The sequence below is a fragment of the Mollisia scopiformis genome, assembly GCF_001500285.1.
Source record: "Mollisia scopiformis unplaced genomic scaffold LY89scaffold_9, whole genome shotgun sequence".
In the NCBI taxonomy this organism is placed as follows: Eukaryota; Fungi; Ascomycota; class Leotiomycetes; order Helotiales; family Mollisiaceae; genus Mollisia; species Mollisia scopiformis.
Genome location: NW_017263589.1, coordinates 1,163,246 through 1,182,180, shown reverse-complemented (window position 1 = coordinate 1,182,180; position 18,935 = coordinate 1,163,246). Strand labels below are relative to the sequence as shown.

General features: G+C 47.1%; 8 protein-coding genes across 8 annotated transcripts; 4 read left to right on the top strand and 4 right to left on the bottom strand.

The window, feature by feature from the left end:
• Window positions 1-211: 211 nt before the first annotated feature.
• On the top strand, window positions 212-1,277 carry LY89DRAFT_696307 (uncharacterized protein; the record flags this gene model as incomplete). The annotated part of the gene is made up of 3 exons (XM_018216823.1): window positions 212-891; window positions 931-1,060; window positions 1,134-1,277. The coding sequence occupies 3 exons, from the start codon at window positions 212-214 to the stop codon at window positions 1,275-1,277; spliced, it is 954 nt and encodes a 317-aa protein (XP_018073251.1).
• A 794-nt stretch (window positions 1,278-2,071) lies between these two features.
• Window positions 2,072-3,427, top strand: LY89DRAFT_706484 (calcium-dependent phosphotriesterase; the record flags this gene model as incomplete). Its single annotated transcript, XM_018217532.1, has 3 exons — window positions 2,072-2,201; window positions 2,425-2,822; window positions 2,956-3,427. 3 exons carry the CDS (start codon window positions 2,072-2,074, stop codon window positions 3,391-3,393), a joined length of 966 nt encoding a protein of 321 aa, XP_018073250.1. The 3' UTR covers window positions 3,394-3,427.
• Window positions 3,428-3,564: 137 nt separating this feature from the next.
• Window positions 3,565-4,618, bottom strand: LY89DRAFT_717406 (glycoside hydrolase; the record flags this gene model as incomplete). The annotated part of the gene is made up of 3 exons (XM_018218346.1): window positions 3,565-3,588; window positions 3,653-4,523; window positions 4,560-4,618. 3 exons carry the CDS (start codon window positions 4,616-4,618, stop codon window positions 3,565-3,567), a joined length of 954 nt encoding a protein of 317 aa, XP_018073249.1.
• An 846-nt stretch (window positions 4,619-5,464) lies between these two features.
• On the bottom strand, window positions 5,465-7,210 carry LY89DRAFT_780871 (uncharacterized protein; the record flags this gene model as incomplete). The annotated part of the gene is made up of 1 exon (XM_018222427.1): window positions 5,465-7,210. One exon carries the CDS (start codon window positions 7,208-7,210, stop codon window positions 5,465-5,467), a length of 1,746 nt encoding a protein of 581 aa, XP_018073248.1.
• A 1,441-nt stretch (window positions 7,211-8,651) lies between these two features.
• On the top strand, window positions 8,652-9,185 carry LY89DRAFT_507242 (uncharacterized protein). Its single transcript, XM_018208036.1, has 3 exons — window positions 8,652-8,662; window positions 8,753-8,874; window positions 8,924-9,185. The coding sequence occupies exons 2-3, from the start codon at window positions 8,829-8,831 to the stop codon at window positions 9,088-9,090; spliced, it is 213 nt and encodes a 70-aa protein (XP_018073247.1). The 5' UTR covers window positions 8,652-8,662; window positions 8,753-8,828; the 3' UTR covers window positions 9,091-9,185.
• Window positions 9,186-9,202: 17 nt separating this feature from the next.
• LY89DRAFT_507259 (WSC-domain-containing protein) lies at window positions 9,203-10,447 on the top strand. Its single transcript, XM_018208037.1, has 3 exons — window positions 9,203-9,277; window positions 9,350-9,985; window positions 10,087-10,447. The coding sequence occupies exons 2-3, from the start codon at window positions 9,454-9,456 to the stop codon at window positions 10,188-10,190; spliced, it is 636 nt and encodes a 211-aa protein (XP_018073246.1). The 5' UTR covers window positions 9,203-9,277; window positions 9,350-9,453; the 3' UTR covers window positions 10,191-10,447.
• A 332-nt stretch (window positions 10,448-10,779) lies between these two features.
• LY89DRAFT_546571 (uncharacterized protein) lies at window positions 10,780-11,259 on the bottom strand (the record flags this gene model as incomplete). Its single annotated transcript, XM_018208251.1, has 1 exon — window positions 10,780-11,259. A coding segment is annotated over one exon (480 nt), but the record flags the coding sequence as incomplete, so codon positions are not given.
• Window positions 11,260-13,864: 2,605 nt separating this feature from the next.
• Window positions 13,865-15,280, bottom strand: LY89DRAFT_732428 (uncharacterized protein; the record flags this gene model as incomplete). Its single annotated transcript, XM_018219681.1, has 1 exon — window positions 13,865-15,280. The coding sequence occupies one exon, from the start codon at window positions 15,278-15,280 to the stop codon at window positions 13,865-13,867; it is 1,416 nt and encodes a 471-aa protein (XP_018073244.1).
• Between the last annotated feature and the right edge of the window lie 3,655 nt (window positions 15,281-18,935).

Genomic DNA, 18,935 nt, shown 5'->3' with positions numbered 1-18,935 from the left:
AACACGAACATCGAGGCTGATTGACCATTGGTGGTTACACAGCTTTATCGCATCACACCAAGCCTTGTCAATTCTTGATTGATGGATCTAGGCAGCAATTGGGTCTTTCCAGACATCATTACATAAAGTCTTGCTGTATTTTTCAAGTTCTGAGAGCATCTAATCATCCTGCTTTTGATTTTATCATTACTTATCACCGAAAGCAGTAGCTATGGAGTCTTCCGCAAATCAGCAATCCTCAAGCGAAACGCTTCATAATAACGATCAAATCATCGAGGCTACAAAGGCTCTCCGGCGCCACATAGGGCTAGCTGAAGATCCTGGTGAAGAGTCTACCTTGCCAAAGCCATCACCTGAGCCGCTCTTTTTCATCGAGGTTGCCCCTCCATCGAACAGAGGAGCAAGATGCAAACTCCATTGCCCCAAAAATATTATGCCAGGAGAATACAGAATCGCAGTGGATCCAGGCCAGGAAGAATATTATGGCCGCGGAGGAAATCCAGGTAAATGCAGCAAGTTTCCTAAATGGTCAAGCGCCTTGTTAATTCAACCATCGATAGACTACTACCACATTCACTGCTTCGAGAAAACCGCAGACTTCTCCCAAGCGAGCTTTTTGGATCGCGTCATGCCACTTACCCGAAATGTCACACGGCTAAAAAATCTCAAGGGTTCTAGCATCCTCGATGGGCATTATCTCCTAGACGCAGGTGCTGAAAGGCTCGGCTTGCAGTGGATGGTAACAATGGGGAAGCTGGTCGACAAACGAGATGGTGTTGGGATCGCGGATCCGGAGGGGGATGACAAAGTGACCTACTTGATGGACTTGATCAACAAGGCTGGCTCATCCAGTTACAAACCAAAGATGCCCTCTGGTATGAGCACTTTTTAGTTTCATCTTCTGACTGGGACCCTTGCTCCATTTGAGAGCGACGGCCCTGACGACTCTGAGGAATGGAATTTATTCCAGGAGTACTTGGCGGTATCAGAGGAACATGACGAAAGTTTGGACAATCGCCATAGCCTCAGCCAAACATTGGACGCCTGGAGATTCGATGTTGTAAGCAAATTCTCCCATTTCATGAAATAGCGAGTGCAAGTCTCGGCACAGTTCACTTCGCTAACATGCTTAGACTCTTGCAACTTCAGAGAATCTCTCGGACAGAGGCAAAGAACTGAAGGCAGAATTAAGTCCGAAAGCGATTAGGGCAATCAAACGCCTCGATGTTACTCCTATGCCCGATGTGCAGAGCGCTTTCCTAGGGCGATTTCAGTGAGCGGAAGATGAGAGCCAGGGGCAAGATCGCATAACACAGAACTAGGGCATCCAACACGCGGACGCGGAATTATGTTTGAAATAGAACGAAACATCTCTGCCTTGCAAACAGAAGAAGTCTCCCTCAGACAAGCCATTATGCACTGTGATTCAACATTAACCTTTAGTGAGGATATTTTCGCTATTTGGTTTGACAGTATTTGCTGAAGTAGTCATCAGCTTGGTCTAGCAATCTGGTCCGTGTCAATCAAGAAAAGGGAGAGAACTTTGAGTTTACTTATGAACCAACACTCAATAGTTATTTTAATCAACTGCTTCAGCTCCCAGGAACCCTCGACTGACATCCTTTTTCAACATTCTATTGAAGGCTGTTATGTTAGTATTTTGGTTGTGGTGCAGTTTGTTCATTTATGTAATAGTTCGTGGGGGAAACGTGAAAGTAAGGGAATTTGTGGGACATGTGCACCCCCTAGGACACTTTCATGGGCGACCACTGCGGTTCAAGGAAGGTATCGGGAGGACTGCCGTCTCTTGTGGAGCGACTTCCCCTGGAGACAGGCTCTCGGAAACTTCCCGGGACTATTTCCGGGAACTCCGCCAATGTGCGGTGATAGCTCCGACAATTTTCACGCGATGTCTAGACAAGCTTTGCTTCCTATGCCAAATCTCTCCCCAGACCCCAGTATTGATGGGATTGCGGGGAGTTTTAGTCTCATGGACTAGGTAGTTCAGATGAAATTATTTAAAGGTCTCCTTTCCGGCTTTCGAAGTCATGCATCTCAGACTCTTTTCATCATGAATTCAACACTGTCTCCGCTGTTAAGTCCACTTCCCGCTGGCTTTAGTACCAATACCTCAGGCTCAATATGGGGATGGTACAACACCAAGAACCTTGCAGTGCTTCCAGGAAACTTCAATCGCACTTGTAATTGAATACTTCTATTTTGACTTTGGGACTAAGTTAATGTCCGATAGTGTTTGAATCACCATGGTTCGCTACTGTTGACAATGATGATCTCAATTCTCTGTATGTGTCTTGTGCCTTCATTGTCTGTACTCACGCTAATTTTCACTTCGAAATGCATATTTCAACACGACCAACTTTGTCGCTTTTGATCCCTCGTTTTTCGACATCATTGGTCCTTCAGCAAAGGTGGAGCACATCATAAGCTTTCCACCTGATACCAATCATGAAGCAGCTTGCTTTGTTGAAGCGACTAATCAACTATTTTTCGCCGCTTGGGGATTTGATCATAGCTGGCAATATGTTTTGGATGTTGATACTAACGAATTGCACAATATCACGACGGATCCGCCTACATGGAATGCCCATGGATGTGTGTATTACAATGGCTCCTTGCACGTGGCTACAGATGGAGGAGGCGCTGGGGCCGGATATCACGCCTCAATTGTGAAGATCGATCCCAAAACTCTCAAGGCGGAAACTCTTCTCAATAATTTTTACCAACAGCCATTTCTTGGTTTCAATGATTTAGACATTGATCCCAACGGAAACATCTGGATTACCGACTCTATATCCGCTTGGGTACTTTGATTCACATACCTACAGCGGAACATTCGTCAAGCTGACTTTCTTCAAGGGACGGTACATGACAACAGCCGCACCATAACCAACTCCAGCAGTCTATTTTGTGAACACCACAACCATGAAACCCAAGTGGGTGTTTCAGACCAAGGGAAATGCAAATGGCATCGCTTTCGCAGAAGACGGAACTCTTTACGTGGACAGCACCGGCATATCGTCAGGGCGTCCCAACGTGAAAGACCCTTTCAAGACCAGAGCATTGCTTGCTTACGATACTCGAGATGGACAGCCACAGCTCCGCAACGAACGATTATTCTCAAACTCGATCTCGTATTATTGCGATGGAGTTCGAGTCTCGAGGAATGGGCTGGTGTTTTGCGGTGCTGGTGATGGCATTGATGTTATTGAACCTAAGAATGGTATTACACTGGGGAGGATACGGACGGGTGGTGGAGACCCGATCGATGCTGCTGTCAATCTTGCGTTTGATGGGCACACGCTGTGGGTTGTTGGTCATGGTGGAGTGTGGAAGGCTAGTGGGATCAACGAACTGCTTACTAGGAAGTGGTAATGGGGTTATGAGAAGCATTCTTCCAATCACATCGATGAAAGAAAGAAAGTTTTTCGCAAAGCAGCAATAACGTGGATAAAAGGAACGACGTAGATAAGTACTAGACACATGAAGAACTCTGAAGAACTCTGAAGAATTTCAAGAACAGGAAGCAGAAACTTTATTACCAATTTACAAGTTGCAGAATAGCACGCGCTGTAGCGCTAGTACCAGCTTTTTGAGTCAAAGGGTCATACAAAATATCGCCCATCTGCTTGACCCATTGCCACGGATGGGCTAAACCATCACAAGATCCCGCATTGTTCCAGTCCCAACCGAATGCACCTCCGAAATCCGATCCATATTTCTCTCGAAGCTGAGTGACAGTGGAGTTGTAGGTCGACAAAGGGTACCACCCTGATCCATCGACGCTGCAATCTGCAACCCCGAAAACGACTCTTGATGCATCAAAGCCAGCATCGACAACTGTTTCGTACTCGCTCGGCGAATTTGCACCATCTCCACCACCGGCATAAAACTGTCCATTGTACCAGCTCACTAGCTTACTGTTCGCCCGATCGGGGTATGAGCCGTTGTTATCGAGGTATTGATAATTGATACTTCCAAAGGAACAATCTCCGGACTCGGAAAGACAATCTTGTACTGGTGACATAGTGAGAATGAAGTCGGATCCCATATCGTCGTTGAGCTTCTCAAGAAGCTGCAGAGCACCAGCTGTTGTGTAATCAGTCTCAATGTCCAGGTCGATACCGTCAAATTCGTAATCTTTCAAGGCTTGTAGCAGAGGGGCGTAGAACTTCGCGAAGTTGTCCAGTAAATGTCCCCATGAACCATCGTCTGCTCCTCCAAAGCTCAACAGGACTTTGACGCCGTTCTGCTGTAGCTGCTTGACTTGTGGCCAGATGAAAGCCGTTTTACTCGAGTTGATTGGGAGGTCGCTCCAAAAATTAACGTATGGTGGGGCATCGGTTGGGTTGTTGAGATGAGCAGAAGAGAGAATAACATGTGTTACTCGTGTGTTCTCAGTGACGAGTTGAGTGATATTGTCTGGAGTGCCAGAGTCGGTCTGATTCGTGCCTTGGTCTGGGCCGTCAACCCAAATTATATTTCTTGTTGAAGTGGTCGCTGATCTGGGAATAATATCAGCAGGCGAAGGCAGGACTAACGCCGATGAGTAGCTGGCAAATGCCAAAGCGCAAAAAAGGGACCAGTACGAGTAAACCATGATTGTATGATGCAGAGTAGAATACTGCAGGATATGAAGAAATAAAGCGAATATATAGCTCCATGCTTGGACTCAGTGTTGATCCACTTCGACGAGCACGTTGCCTAGGCCAATCTAGAGACGCATAATTTTGGAAGCTTCGCCTCACAGTATTCCACTTCGTCTGACTGACAGTCATGTTCAGCCTCATTAGCGGCTCCTTTGAGGCTTGTCTTCCTTTAGCGAGGAGAAACGCTAGATCCGTCTTACTTTCGTGCACGTGCTTTACCGATGTAGTCAACTGCTTATCACAGAGCCACTTAAATGAAATTAGCTTATTGGAGCTGGCATTGTGTATCGCGGGGAACATGAGAAGGAGTTTCTCGTTAGTCAACTCTTACATGACTGCCGTTCTGCTCACATCGGAGATAATGTCCTCACATCCTCGCTTAAGAACTCGGACGAATCATGAGCTTAGATCAGCTCCACCAAGGCTTCGTCCGCGAGTACTTTCAATTTTGTGATACAAAATACGTCTTCATTCCTAGCACGATTTGAGTCACTTGCCATTCTTTCTTTTGCTGCTTCGCAAGTGCAAGTTGAATCAAAGAAATGTGGTAAAGCTGCGAAAATACTCACATGCCTCCAGTAGTGAGGAGGAAGAAAAAAGCTATGAAATGGTATTCAATGACCTTGCCTTGACGAGACTCGGGCTTTTTTTTAGGTTAGCCAAGTATCTGACATAGTCTTGTCGGCCAGAGCCCCTATCTTCAATATCTTCAGGTCATTGAGGAAATCTATCCAAAAGTCCCGACAACCTGACGTCTCATGCAACTAAACTTTCAACTCGATACATATAATAAGCTATCAATACTTCTGCCCACGTATAATCTCCCCTGTAATCCCGTCTTTTCCTAAAACATACTCTACTCTATTCTCATGTTCAGCCCTATAATCTCTTCGAACCTTAATCCTCAGTCCAATCTTCTCTCTCACATCTCTAGAGAAAGCAGCTCCAGTAAGCCTGTCCAGACTCTGCCTTTTCACGCCTGCCAAGACAGTAATCATACCAAAGCCCCGACCAATGGGCGTTCCGTACATGGCGAAGGCGAGTATGAAGGACACAACTGTCAATAATGGTTGAAGAGCAAGCAGCGCATATAGGGCAGGGCGAGCAATCAATGTAGGGACGTGCAGCTCGAGAGTGACAATGGAGGTATAGTTCTCATAATAGAGTTGGTTCGGGAAGCTAACCACGTTGGTTTCGTTATATAACAGACCCTCAGGCTGGAGTGGCACCCAGCCTAGACTCCCCGCGATACGCGAGCTGTACATCGAAGCCATGGAGACAGCGAAAGAAGGCAGAATCCATCGTGAGGTATTCCGTGTAGTGCCGAAAGCACCTAAGTATTCAGCTAGAAGTGGAAGGTAAAAGTCACCGAGATTAAGTTGACTGTTGGTAAAGTATTGATGCACTGGATCCAGTGGTTCTGCATCACACGTACCACTAATTAGGTCGATCGACGATGTAGTAATGCGCCATGTGCCTTGGCATTGATGGCGCTTAAGATCAAACCCGATAGCAGTCCTTGAAAAGGCATCATCCATCCAAGTGGTATTGGCTTGCATCGATTGATTAATTGGTGCTGGGAATACACCCAGAAGAGCCCAACTCTCATCCCATGCGCTCGCCGCGTCGGAAGTAGCCACTCCAACATTGAGCCAGCCGAAGAAGTAACCATTATCTAGTGTTTGCCATTTTAGTGATACCAAAGACAAGTAACTCCTCCACCATGCGTCGGTGCCATTGCGGTGTTGTTCTGCTATGCGATTGTATTGTGAAACAGTGGCACGAACTGCAGCACTTAGACGCCATTCTGACCCAACATCAAGTTGCCTTTGCAGAGAAATGACATACGATGGCGCAGGGCCGTCAAGAGCTGCCGCTGAGCCGTTTGACAGCAAAACCAAGTTGAAACCGTACGTGGGTGGGTTGTCTGCTGCTTGAGTCGGCACAGGATAATTATCAAAAGATGCCGCCAAAAAAGGTATTGTTGCGTTCGCCATAATGCTAAGGCCGGCCACGTTCTGTTGGAGTCCGGGTGGAGCGGTTGGGCCGAAATACTGGATTGATGCACCGTATTGCGCAATGCTAACACCGCCTGTAAATGATTTATATCCTATTGCTAGAAGTATCGGCATTGCTATGCACATGAATATAACAGTGCGCCATAGGGGATGGAGTTGAGTTGCAAATGGCGACCAGCGGAGTATGCCATCATAGTTTTGTAGGCTTGAAGAGCCGAATCGTGCTTCCAGCAGAAGTAAGGTGAATGGTATAATGCGTTGATGGCATTGCGACATGACACTCAATAAGAAGCCAATGATGATAATCTGCCCGGTGTACCGTAGACGTACGGCAAGATCTTGATTGTCGATGGTGACGACAGCGAGTACCAGACACATGAGAGACAAGAACACAACAACTACGTCCATCAATGGGACATAAGGTTTCGCGGCTGGGTGTCCTTCTTGCCGACTTATCTCGGGCAAGCGATGGCAACCTTGGCTCGGAAGAGCAACGGGTTTATGTCGCTTGTTATGCCCGAACATATTTTCTTTGGGCGTAAATCCGATGTGTAAAATTGTGCAAATGGCTTTGGTAATAGCTTTGGAAATAGCTTTGGAAAGAAATATTGATTCAGACGAGCAGTTTAAGACAGTTTGGATTCGGAGCCTTGCGAGCTGGCTGCCCCCAAGCCGCCCCCATCACTCGCCCCATATCGATAATGCACTCGCCCAAGAAAGGAACAATCATGTCAACACAATATAAGGCTCCGTCGAAAAAGGCATGTAAGGCAGCTCTATCTGCTGCGCATTTGCATGTGTTCATGCAAGAGTCTCGTAATGTGAGCTGTGATCGCTGCATCTTGCTGCGTATCCAAAACGTAACTGGGATATCCTGCATCGGTGGCAACATCCATGAGTGTAAGCAATTTGTAAGTCTATGCAGACTTAGTTATCATTGTAGATTAGACAGAGGAGACTGCGAAGGTGCTTGTAGTGCTTCAAATGTACTTTGGAAGAAATGACGTGGTAAGAGGACATGAAGACGATCGAGATTAGTATTTAAGCCGCTTAGATATCAGAAGTCAAAATTATGTTGATCGACCTCTGCGGCAGTGCACAAACAATCCGTCACACTTGGAGGGAACATGGCTGTAAGCTGGTAAGAAGTAGCAACATTTGAGAAGGCAGAAGAACTGCCAGTCTGCCTGCAGTGAGGGGTCGAAGTAAGGAGACGATCGTAAATGCACTCGCTTTCACAGGTTCAAATTCAAGTTTGGTTGCAGGCGTGTCCTGCAACGTAAAGGCGTTGTCACGAAGGCGACCACGTGACCTAGCAGCATATAAGCTCTCATCCCCTTAGAATCCTTTTAGTTCCGTACTTAGTATTCTATCTATTACATCATGACTTGACTCTGACTTGGTCGTGACCAGCGGAGAGAAAATACGAATAGAAGGTAGTCAGAGTCGTATCTCGAGGCAGGAGCGTTTAGCACTGGCGTCCATTAGCTCGACCCTTGTATGAAACGCTGATAGAAATAGGCAGCAAGACATTAAAAAGGATTCGAAAACAAGGAGCATATGACAGGAGTGAGATCGTAGAGTTGCGCGTGCTATCTTCGTAGGTTGCGCCGACATCGCAAGGTCGGTCGGCGGTCATCATAAATCGCATCTATGTATACATGTCATGAAGATTATAAGATCACAGGCCCAGATTTGTGGCGTTGGATTCGCAGCAAAGCTCGCAAGGATTTTCACTTGGAGTGTCACGTTAATTGCAAGGGTTTAAGCAGCAATTTGCCGCCTTTGCGATTGGCTAGGAAAAGCAGCAACAAAACTAACCAGACATCGATATATATAAATCTGAACAACCACAATGACTGTCACATACGACCATAGACTGGAGAGAACTGGGCATCCCGTCCGCTCTGCCATACATAAGCTCCAGATCGGCAGATTAGTAGTTGAGTGGGTGACCATCAGCGAATACCTGCTGTTGTATGTTTTTTTCCCTTTTTACAAATTCTTTTCAAGTGGGTCTTCTGGAAAAGGTGGAGACGCAACTACAAAGCAATGAAGGACATATAGGCTTCAAATCTCTCAAGAACTCCTGATGGGTATGTTTGGCTTTGGAGATTTCCTGGGAATGGACATGGTGTGAGGCATGCATCAACTTCCATCCTGGACCAGGAAAGCAATTTATCGGTCACGTGGGTCATCAACCAAAGACATTCGTGTGACTTCAATAACATCAGACAGGAAGCAGGAGACATATTTGTACTTCTTTAATGACAACAGCATTCAATTCTTTAAACAAAGTGCCTTTGACATTCACACCCTTTGCCTTTCTCACGAGCATGAGCCTTTTTCGCTTAGATAATGTCCTTCGGACCAAACGTAGAAGAAAGGTCAAAGCACCACCATAGTTTGGACGGCCAAAACTTTTGTAAGGAGTGTAACTAAGCTTATAGAAGAGCTAGCCGGGGGTAAATGTTGTGAGCAGCAAGTGCTAGTGTGAATGGCATATCTTTTCTTGCTCAATGAGACCTATTCACTTGAATAATTTGGGATATTGAATCATGAGATGAGTCAAAATAGTCCAGAGAAAGACTGGTATGTCTGTAAAGCTCCCTCTCATGATTCCCGCAAAACACAATAGAAGCAGAGAAACATATTCAAAAAAAGCTCGTCTTGAATTCCACAGCCACACGAGAACTTCCCTTGAGCACTTCGGCCCTTCACTGCGGCCTTTCTTATCAACGTCCGCTTCTATCCTGACAAACCAAACGATGGTCTCATCTCCCGCTCCCTCAGGCTACGTATACGTGGGATGTTACCCCGACAGCGTGGTCCGCCTCTTAGATGGAGCGAGCGTGGCCATGTCCAATCTCACAATAGCCGCCTGCGCAAACTATTGCAACACGATAAGCAGCACACGCTTTTATCCCCTCATCGGTGTCGAAGACAAAGACCAATGTTTCTGCGGCACCAACTTCACTCGCGATCCGGGAACTGCGAACGAGTTCGGTTGTAACGATCCGTGTAACGGAAATGCGAATCTGACGTGTGGAGGTCAGGGATATATTAATGTGTATAATGCGACTTCGGTACCTGCTGGTTTGAATCCATTGCCAGTTCCAACTACAACTACATCAAGCGTTCTGGGGGGCATCACGATCATTCCTGTTGATACAGCTCCCGCAATCTCGACAACCCCGACACCCTCTCCGACTCCGATTCCGTCTACAAAGCCATCTCGAGCTCTTGTGGCTTTGTCGATCAGTGCTGGTGTGCTGATGGCTTTCTTGCTCGCGGCTCTTGGTTGGTGGTACCTCAGTGCAAGGAGAAAGAGGAAATCTAACGCAAGTGTGGTATCTTCGACTTTGGTTGGTGACAATACTGAGTATGCTAGTCAGCATGAGATGAACTTCCGGGTGAAATCGCCGATTCCGAGTATGGGATATACGGAAGTTCCTTACATAGCACCCCGCACATCAAGCTTCCAGTGAATTGGGGAGGATGGTAAACGGTTGCATGTTGGGAGGGAATGGAGTTACGGGCTACTTAGCCATCTCAATGTTTGAAAATGAGTAGATGGTTTTCGCGCATGTTTTGCTCATGAACTTCTTCTGGTCGCAGTCTAGTATCATTGAAAATGTGAACATTCTCATTAAAAGTGGTATAGCAGATAAAGCAACTGTGGAGCTAAGTAGACTGCCTGTCTTTCTGAAGAACAAAGTAACCTCCGACCCACGCTTGAAGACTCCGCCAAACAGCTCAACTATGATTCGCCGGAACACCCAAATTCAATGATTCGCCATACACTCGCAATTCTCTTGACACAGTAGCGTCTCATTCCGCAGGTCAATTCATTATAGGGTACCGTGCCCATGCATCCACGTGAGTATCTTGCTCCAACTTCCCGCGGTCGTCCTGAACTGTTCCTGCCTGATGTCTTCCCAGCCTGCTAGTGACAATTTTGGTGTAAATGCTCTAAACACATAACTCAGAGCACGACTCAACACTCGGTGAATATGTCTTCACCCGTCATCGCCCACCGTCAGATTCGCTAACCTCGGCGCCAACGCTTCGTAGGATATCTTTGCCATGTCGTCTTTCTCCTGCGCCCGATCATAGACCGAGAAAAGAACATGCAGCCAATGTTCTAGAATCTCATCAACCATCTTGACATGCTTGTCGTCTCCTCCAGTGGCGTGAGCATCGTACAGCATCTGTCTCACGTGCTGTTGAATAGATTCGTAGGCTTCGATCATGAGAAGGATCTGAAGTCCAGATGCTCGTTCATCAAGCTCGGCTGGATGGTGACGGTAGAGAGCTGAAGCAAGCTCGTTCGTCAGAAGATCTGCGCAGATTTTGAGTCCGATGTTGTGGTCGAGCTCAGCAACAACTTGCTCGTATTGCTGTGTCACGTGAGGTGGAGTGGCTGGTAACATTCGTATCCTTCCTTTCTCTTCTGTCGGTGATGGTAGTGATGGAGGTGATTCGGATCCAACGAGGGTATCGGCGTCTGAATATGATGTTGCCGTCCGTGGTCGAGTCTGCTTCGATTGATCCGCCTTTACCAGGTCTCGAAGACTAACCTGACATTTGATCTTCCTGAGTTTGTGAGGAGGATGTTTTGGAATCTCCTCTTCACAGAAAGGCGTGAATGCTCGAGGTGGTAACTGTGATTGATATTCCTCTGCAAGATCCAAGGCTCTGTCGCATTGGCGAATCATGGAATTTCTCTCCAATTGACCTATTGCGAATACCGGTGTTTTCGAACGCATTCTCCTCCGTGAATTCAGGTGCTCTTGAGTTTCCACAGCGGAATACATACTCATTACCTCGTCGTCGGATTCCATACTCAGTACTGCTTCGTCAGGAGAATCTAAGTGGTGTTCGTCGAGGAGAAATTCGACGTGAGGTCTGAGTTTTCTGCTCTTCTCAGCATGGTCAATCGCAGTCAGACCACCCTTGTAATCGTCAAAAGTCGCCAAGCAGGACTGCGCCCGGATAACGTCAACTACTTCTTTGCGAGAGTAGAGATCCTTTTGAAACTTCGGTCCTCGAGGAGACTTTTGAAGACGTTTTCTTTCGTGAGTTTGTCGTGAAGCCATTGGATTTGCTGGATGTGACTGGAGAGCTCCCAACAAGAAGTACCTATATAAAAATAGCGACATCTCGCTTGGTCGGTTCGTATGACGTCGCAAACAGGTTTTCAGGGGTCTTCGTCCCGTATAACTTCAACAACGTCGTTGCTTGCTTTTCCAGCAGAACTTGTTTAATTGAGTGGAGAGTGAAAATGGGCAAACATAAACCCACTTGAACGTTATGTGTCAATCCTGTTGCTGGCGCGCAGCTGTTTGAATGTGACGGTCAACTCATCGTCTGGTGACACACCAGTTGCTGTTGATATTTTCAGCCACTTGCTTTTCATGCATCAGCACGATCAGCTCTGAATAAGCCATGGGCGATATGAGTCCCGAATCGTGCATGAACTACCATGCGACGATATATATGTTATCTTCTAAGCACCCTCGCGACATTCTCGAGATGCGAAGCTGATGCACGGTCCAGCATGGGTTGGAGGTGGAGCTGAAGCTGAAGCTGGAAGATGACGGCTGGAGATGCATCCCGGGACGCTCGGTGAATGGTTCCGCTTGGCATGAGGCTGGGAGCGAGGATGGAGGGGTGCGATTGCAATGCATCCATGTCGTGCAGAGATGCGGACAATATCTCCCTCGTAATAAGGTGAGGTTGGGATGCTCGTGGCGTATGAAGATCCATGTTGAGGATCCAAGGTTGAAAGACTCGAGCGAGTTCCGGTGGTTGGGTGATGTTCCTAAGCGACATGCTAAGCTCATCCGAGTTTAGGCCTTTCACTCCCCTTTCCACGTCAAATCCCAAACTCAGTATGTCGTTCACGACAACACATCGTGCGCTCTTTGTCTTGTGCGTCAACTAAGCATATTTTGAGTCAGGGTATGGTGGTGCTTAAAATGGGGACCGAGGTTGCATGCAAGTGGAGTGAGTACAAGTATCGTCAAACCCGCCAGCTCATATTTTGGACGAGGTGGTCTGATTGAAATCTCAATCCCATGGCTTATTCCGTCTCCACCCCTGAGCATTCGTCAAGCCCGAGATTTGGTAATGTGCCCAGAAGGATCAAGAACTTGGTGCACAACATTGAGAGAGTTTGCGGTGCGACTGCCTCCAGTGTGGCATCCTTCGGATTTCCCCAACTCTACTTAGCTGCAAGGCTGGGACTTGGCATCATAACAAGATCATCATATGCTCTATTGCTGCATTTCAACTCTCACTACTACACCGACATTTTATGGACTATTCTCTCACTATTGTATGTACGTCAAGGTTTTGTGGTTGGTTGGTTTGCATCTGGCTTTGTGCCGTCGGAGCCGAGTTTCGGAGCCGAAGTTAGTTTTTGATACTTATATCTCACCTACTATACGGGCTTACAGCAAGACTTATGCCTTTGGGATTCTAATAAGATTCCTTCCATCCAATACGAGCTAAGATTGTACCCTACCCAATCTGCCTCATGGTGAAAACGCGAGGGCCGCAAAGAAGCCCCAAATAATCATGTGACTGGGGTGGTTTGCAGGTCGATGAGCCGGTTTAGCTTGAGTTCAACATGTATTGTCATTTATGTTGCCTTTTAGCTGAGGGTATTTTTATTTTTCTGTCCCTTGAGGCTCAAGCTCTTAAACCAGAAAATGGCAAGTCCCTTGACTCGTGCCACCCTTCTCTGGCCAGGAGCGTGCCCTGTAATTGAAGCCTCACAAAAAGCACGGCATTGCTATGCAAACAGATCTCGTAACAAAGGTCGTTTTATTGTAGCCATCTACAATCTGCTTGCGGTTCCACGCAACTTCGACTATCAACGAGTTCTTTGTCTTGGACATCGCATGTCGTACCAACACCCAGTGACTTAATGAATTTCTCGCTCATGATGCAGTATCAATGGGAGCCTCCTAGAAAAATCAGTCATTTAGTAATAATTGTCAGATTCCCTGGCATCGTCTGTGTAGTTGTATAGAAAATGTAGAAGGGCTCCTGGAAGAATCGCTCGCTCGAGACTAATTTCAGATAGTTCAGCCCTATGCTAACCTTAAAAAGGATCAATATTATTGTCAACTCGCAGAACTCATTGCTTCTTCTTTCCAATCTATTAAAGTATTACCCTCGCCTCTTGTGTACTCTCGTTTCATGGTATTCCATTTCTTGCCTTGATCTCTTCACACTCCTCCTGGGTTGAACCCTGATTGGCGCTGTAGCAGGAATCAACTCAGGCACTTCTCCAATTCCAGGGAAAGGTTGAATCTCATCGCCTCTCCTCCTTGCCATTATGGCCCCAATCTCGCTCATCACAAACTTCATGAAGAAACCTTGTCGTTCAAAACTCCACGGCTTCCAGTCAACAACTCGGAAGTCGCGACATGCTTGCTTCAACTCCCTCTTCGAGTAATTTCTGTCTTGAAGATTGAATTCTTCAGGGATATCGTATATTAAGATTGCTTGCTGATGAACTTTTGAATCGAATTGTGGAGGATATGCGACTGCGTTCTTGCGCTTCTTGCTTGTAGTTTTTGGGGTGAGATTCAGTGCGTAGAAAACTTGCTCAGGCGTATAGAGTGGCTCTTTCGGGATAGGAAGAGAATCTTCGTCATCGCTCTCTCCATCTGAACCTTCGCTTTCAGAGCTATCATCTTCTCCAAGTCCGCGTTGCTCTCTGTCGCCACCACTCCCATCGTGTTTTCTCTTCTTGCTAAAGAATCTCCTAAGTATCGACTGCTTCCTTTTTGGTGCAGTAGATGGCTGCGCAGTTGGAGTTGCATGTGGCTTTGGAGCTGTGTATGCGGGTGCCTTCGGCGACGGTGGTGGTTGTACACCAATTTGGGGGAGATCTAACAGATCATAGTCAAAGCCCGGCCCGAAAAAGCCACCGTTCGCGAACTCCGCGGCCATTCGTGGCTTCTTGCGCTTGTCAAGATCTCCCTCAACGAAGCAGTTCAGTCTGAACCCAAACGCCAGACACATTGCTGAAGTAGCTGTGAACACTCCACAGTTGTACTCGTCGTCTTGTTGTGCCGCGTTTGGGCCATCATCTGTTGTTTGACTGCGGTGTGACCACTCGCCGTACATCCTCCACTCTCCCTGCTGGGGTCGCTTGTTGTCTCTCGCCCACTTAATGTCGGGGGACAAGGTAAGGATAAGCGCACTGATACTTCTGGATAGATCATGGGAAATATTGTACTTTTCAGGCCCACTGTCGATCACAAACGCGAATCGTTGCTTTGGTGCTATGCCCACCAGAACACTGTGAGTTATATACTTGATATACGGTATAAAGAGAAAGTCGAGTTCCCTGAACATTGCCATGTTCTTGAAGCCAAGTTTCCGCATGGCCGCCTTGGCATGAGCTTCCGCGGTCTCTGGAGGGCGTCTACTCCGTCTCGTCTCTTCGAATTGATTGGAGGTGAACATGAGGCAACTCGGGCTCTTCAGAACCGGCGGATCTCGTGCTTTGTTGACATATTTGCAAATCATGTGCACATATTGATCCACTAAGCCAGGCGTATTGGTGGTGCGCATGTCTTTCTTTGATTTGGCGTTCACGATTGTTGATAATTCCTTTTTTGTTAAAAAAAACGCTACCTTTGTGGACAGCAGCTTCGTCAAGGGGCCTTCGTACGGAAGCTTTGTGTTGGAAGCACAGTATTCAGCTGTAAATCACGTGATATTTGCATGTGCTGTGAGACGCGGCCACAACAAGCAGCAGCCGCCTTGCCAGAAGTTGCGCCGGCACAACCCGCAGACGCTGGGTATACTCGAAGAGTACGTGCAAAGAGCGTTAGCAAAGGGGTGGATTAGGGAATCCAAGTCCTCTATAGCATCGAATATACTGATCGCACACAAGAAGGACGATCCAAAGGGGCGGCCTTGTGTGGATTACAGAGGGCTAAACGACGCCACGGTAAGGGACGTGTATCCCTTACCCAATCTCCAGAGTTTGAGAGATGCGATTGAGTCGGTAGTCATTTATACGAAGCTAGACCAGAACACAGCTTTTGCCTTAATTAGGATTAAGGAAGGCCACGAGTAGAAGACAGCCTTTTTGCTGCCTTCCGGCCTATGGAAATACACCGTTATATCGTTCGGACTTACGAACGCGCTAGCCACATGCCAACGACAGAACGAGAGTATTCTGCGGGAATACTTGGGCAAGTTTGTGGTCTGCTATATAGATAACATTCTAGTGTATTCACAGAAGAAAGAGGATTACGAGGGGCACGTACGCCTGGTCCTCGAGGCCTTCTCTAAGGTCGGATCCAGGCTCAAACTCAAGAAGTGCGACTTTGGGGTCACCCGTACGAAGTACTTAGGGTATGTTATTGAGCCAGGGAGAGTATCAATCGATCCGGATAAGATACAGGAGATAAGAGAGTGGTAGTCTCCCCAGATGGTCAAGGATGTCTAGTCCTTTCTAGGCTTCGCCAACTTTTGTAGAATGTTTATCCGAGACTTCTCCAAGCTCGCAGAACCGCTTATAGCGCTCACTAAGAAGGATGTCCCGTTCGTATGAACATCCCAAGCAGAGGCCTCTTTCTAGGAAATAAAGTTAAGATTCTCGAAAGAACCAATACTCCAGCAGTATAGGGAAGATCGAGAAAGTATTATTAAAACTAACGCATTAGACACGGCTATGGGGGCAGTGCACTTGCAGAAGGCCGACGACGGGAAGTTACACCCTGTCGCGTATTTCTCTAAGAAAATGTCACCCGCAGAGCAGAACTACGATATCTACCAGAAAGAACTTCTAGCAATAGTAGAGGCACTTAGGCACTAGAAAGTGTACCTCCAAGGGGCCAAGTTCCTAGTTACTATCCACACCGACCATATGAATCTTCGGGCTTTTACAACCACTAAAGTCCTTAACAATCGAAGGTTAGTACGATAGTCTGAGGAACTTACTAGTTTTGATCTAAGAATCAAGCACGTGCCGGGCACACAGAACCCGAGGGCAGATGCCCTTAGCAAGAAACCTGGATACGAGAGTGATAAAGTGTATGATAAGCAACCCTTGCTTCGTACCCTCAACAACAGGGACCTAGCACCGGCGATCAGGGAAATAGCTTCTCTAGGACGCCTAGATGGGACTCCGCTAGAGGCCCGTATTAAGGAGGCCTATGCTATAGACCTGATGGTAGGTTCCGTCTCTTAGTACTTTAAGAAGACGCTCGGAGGACTACTTACACACAACGGAAAGATTTACCTTCCCTTAAGTGTTAGGGAAGAAGTCGTAAGGGAACAATACGGATTACCGGCCTATGGCCATCAAGGAGAGCGAAGGACCTTCCTCCGACTTTCAAAAGAATACTAGTGTCCGTTAATAAGAGCCCTCGTTAAGAAAGTTATTAAGGATTGCGATACTTGTGCTAGGAACAAGACAAGTCGCCTCGCACTATACGGATTAATAGGGACGGTCCCTATACCAGACACCCCCTGGAAATCAATATCGTGGGACTTTATTACGAAGCTCCCGCTATCTAAAGATCCGGTATCAGGAGTTAAGTACGACTCAATCCTGGTTATTATAGAAAGACTTACGAAGTATATAATACTAGTACCCTACTAGGAGGCAAGCACGGCTAAGCAGCTTGCCCACGCTTTCCTCAGGGAAGTAGTCAGCCGGTATAGCCTGCCTAAAGAGATACTCTTAGATCGAGACAAGCTCTTCACCTCTAAATTCTAGACCGCCCTCACAGCCGCCCTAGGGATTAAGAGGAAAATAACTACTACGTTCCATCCGTAGACTAACGGGGGAAACAAGAGAATGAACCAGGTAGTTGAAACATACTTAAGATGCTACGTCAACTACTAACAGGACAACTAGGTAGCACTACTACCGCTCGCCTAGTTCGCATACAATAGTTCAACCACAGAGACCACGAAAGAAACACCTTTCTATACCAACTTCGGTTATAAACCCGTGGTATACAGAGAACTAGGCATCACAGCCATCGATAATAACCTGGCTAGGATCCGTGTCTCTAAGATTAAGGAACTACACACCTAGCTAGCCTCTGAGTTACAGTTTGTTTCTAAGCGCACTACACACTACTACAACAAGCGATATAGCTAGGAGCCTACGCTAAAAAAGGGGGATAAGGTATATTTGATCAGAAAAAACATCAAAACTAAGAGGCTAAGCGACAAACTCGACTACAAGAAGCTCGGGCTATATAAGATCAAAGGAGTGAAAGGACCTGTTAATTATGAATTGCAGTTGCTTAAGAACATAAGGATATACCCAACATTCCACATATTACTTCTCGAGCTCGCGCCACCGGGAGCGCCACCGGCTCCTTAAATCGAGATCGACCTAATCAACCCAGATGCTGAGTATGAAGTGGAACAGATACTAGATTACAAGTATGTCAGGGGGAGGATCAAGTATTTGATCAAGTGGCAAGGATACCTATAGTTAGAGAACACTTGGGAGCCCAAATCGAATCTTAGCTGCCTTGAGATCCTAACTAACTTCCACCGCCGGTATCCAGGCCTTCCTAGGAGGGAACAGGGGCGGAAGGGTCGCTAGGAGCAAGAAGGAGAGACGCTTCCAGGGCATTCTAATCGATGTTGGAAGGTTCCCAGGCAGCCGGAGACGAGGCTGCGGCCCGCTCCCGCTCTTCCTTCTCTAGCCTTTCCTTCTCTTCCACGGAATCCAGTTCGTCGAGGTATCGCAGACCACAACGCATCATTTCTTTCTCTCTCTTTAGGAGAAACTTCTTTTGTTTTCGGAGGCGGAGGATTTTCGCCATCGCCTCCTCTTCTTGCTCGTCCAAGCGAGCCTTTTGTCGCTCGATCGACTCCTAGTCCTTCTCTCTGGGAACGTTCTTCTCCCATTCGTCGGAGAGCCCATTGTAGGAGCGTCTGCGGCGAACGCACTCGGCACACCGAGAAGAGACAGAGGACTCTATCACGCACCGACGGTTTTCCTTCGCACAGCAGGAGCAGGGTGTTATTTTGTAGCCAACGTCTTCTATCTTTCTTACGAGTTTTAGCTGTTCGAGGCGTTTCCTTAGGGATTTGTCGTTTATAATGGAAAGGGAAGAAGGAGTATAGCGACCGTGAGATGTTTTCCTTACACTAGTTATGCGCATGGGACTGCGCTAGGAGGAATGGGGGATAGTGTTACGACTACGTGCACGTGAGCTCGCTGAGTCATCTCGGTGAGCTCTGGGTC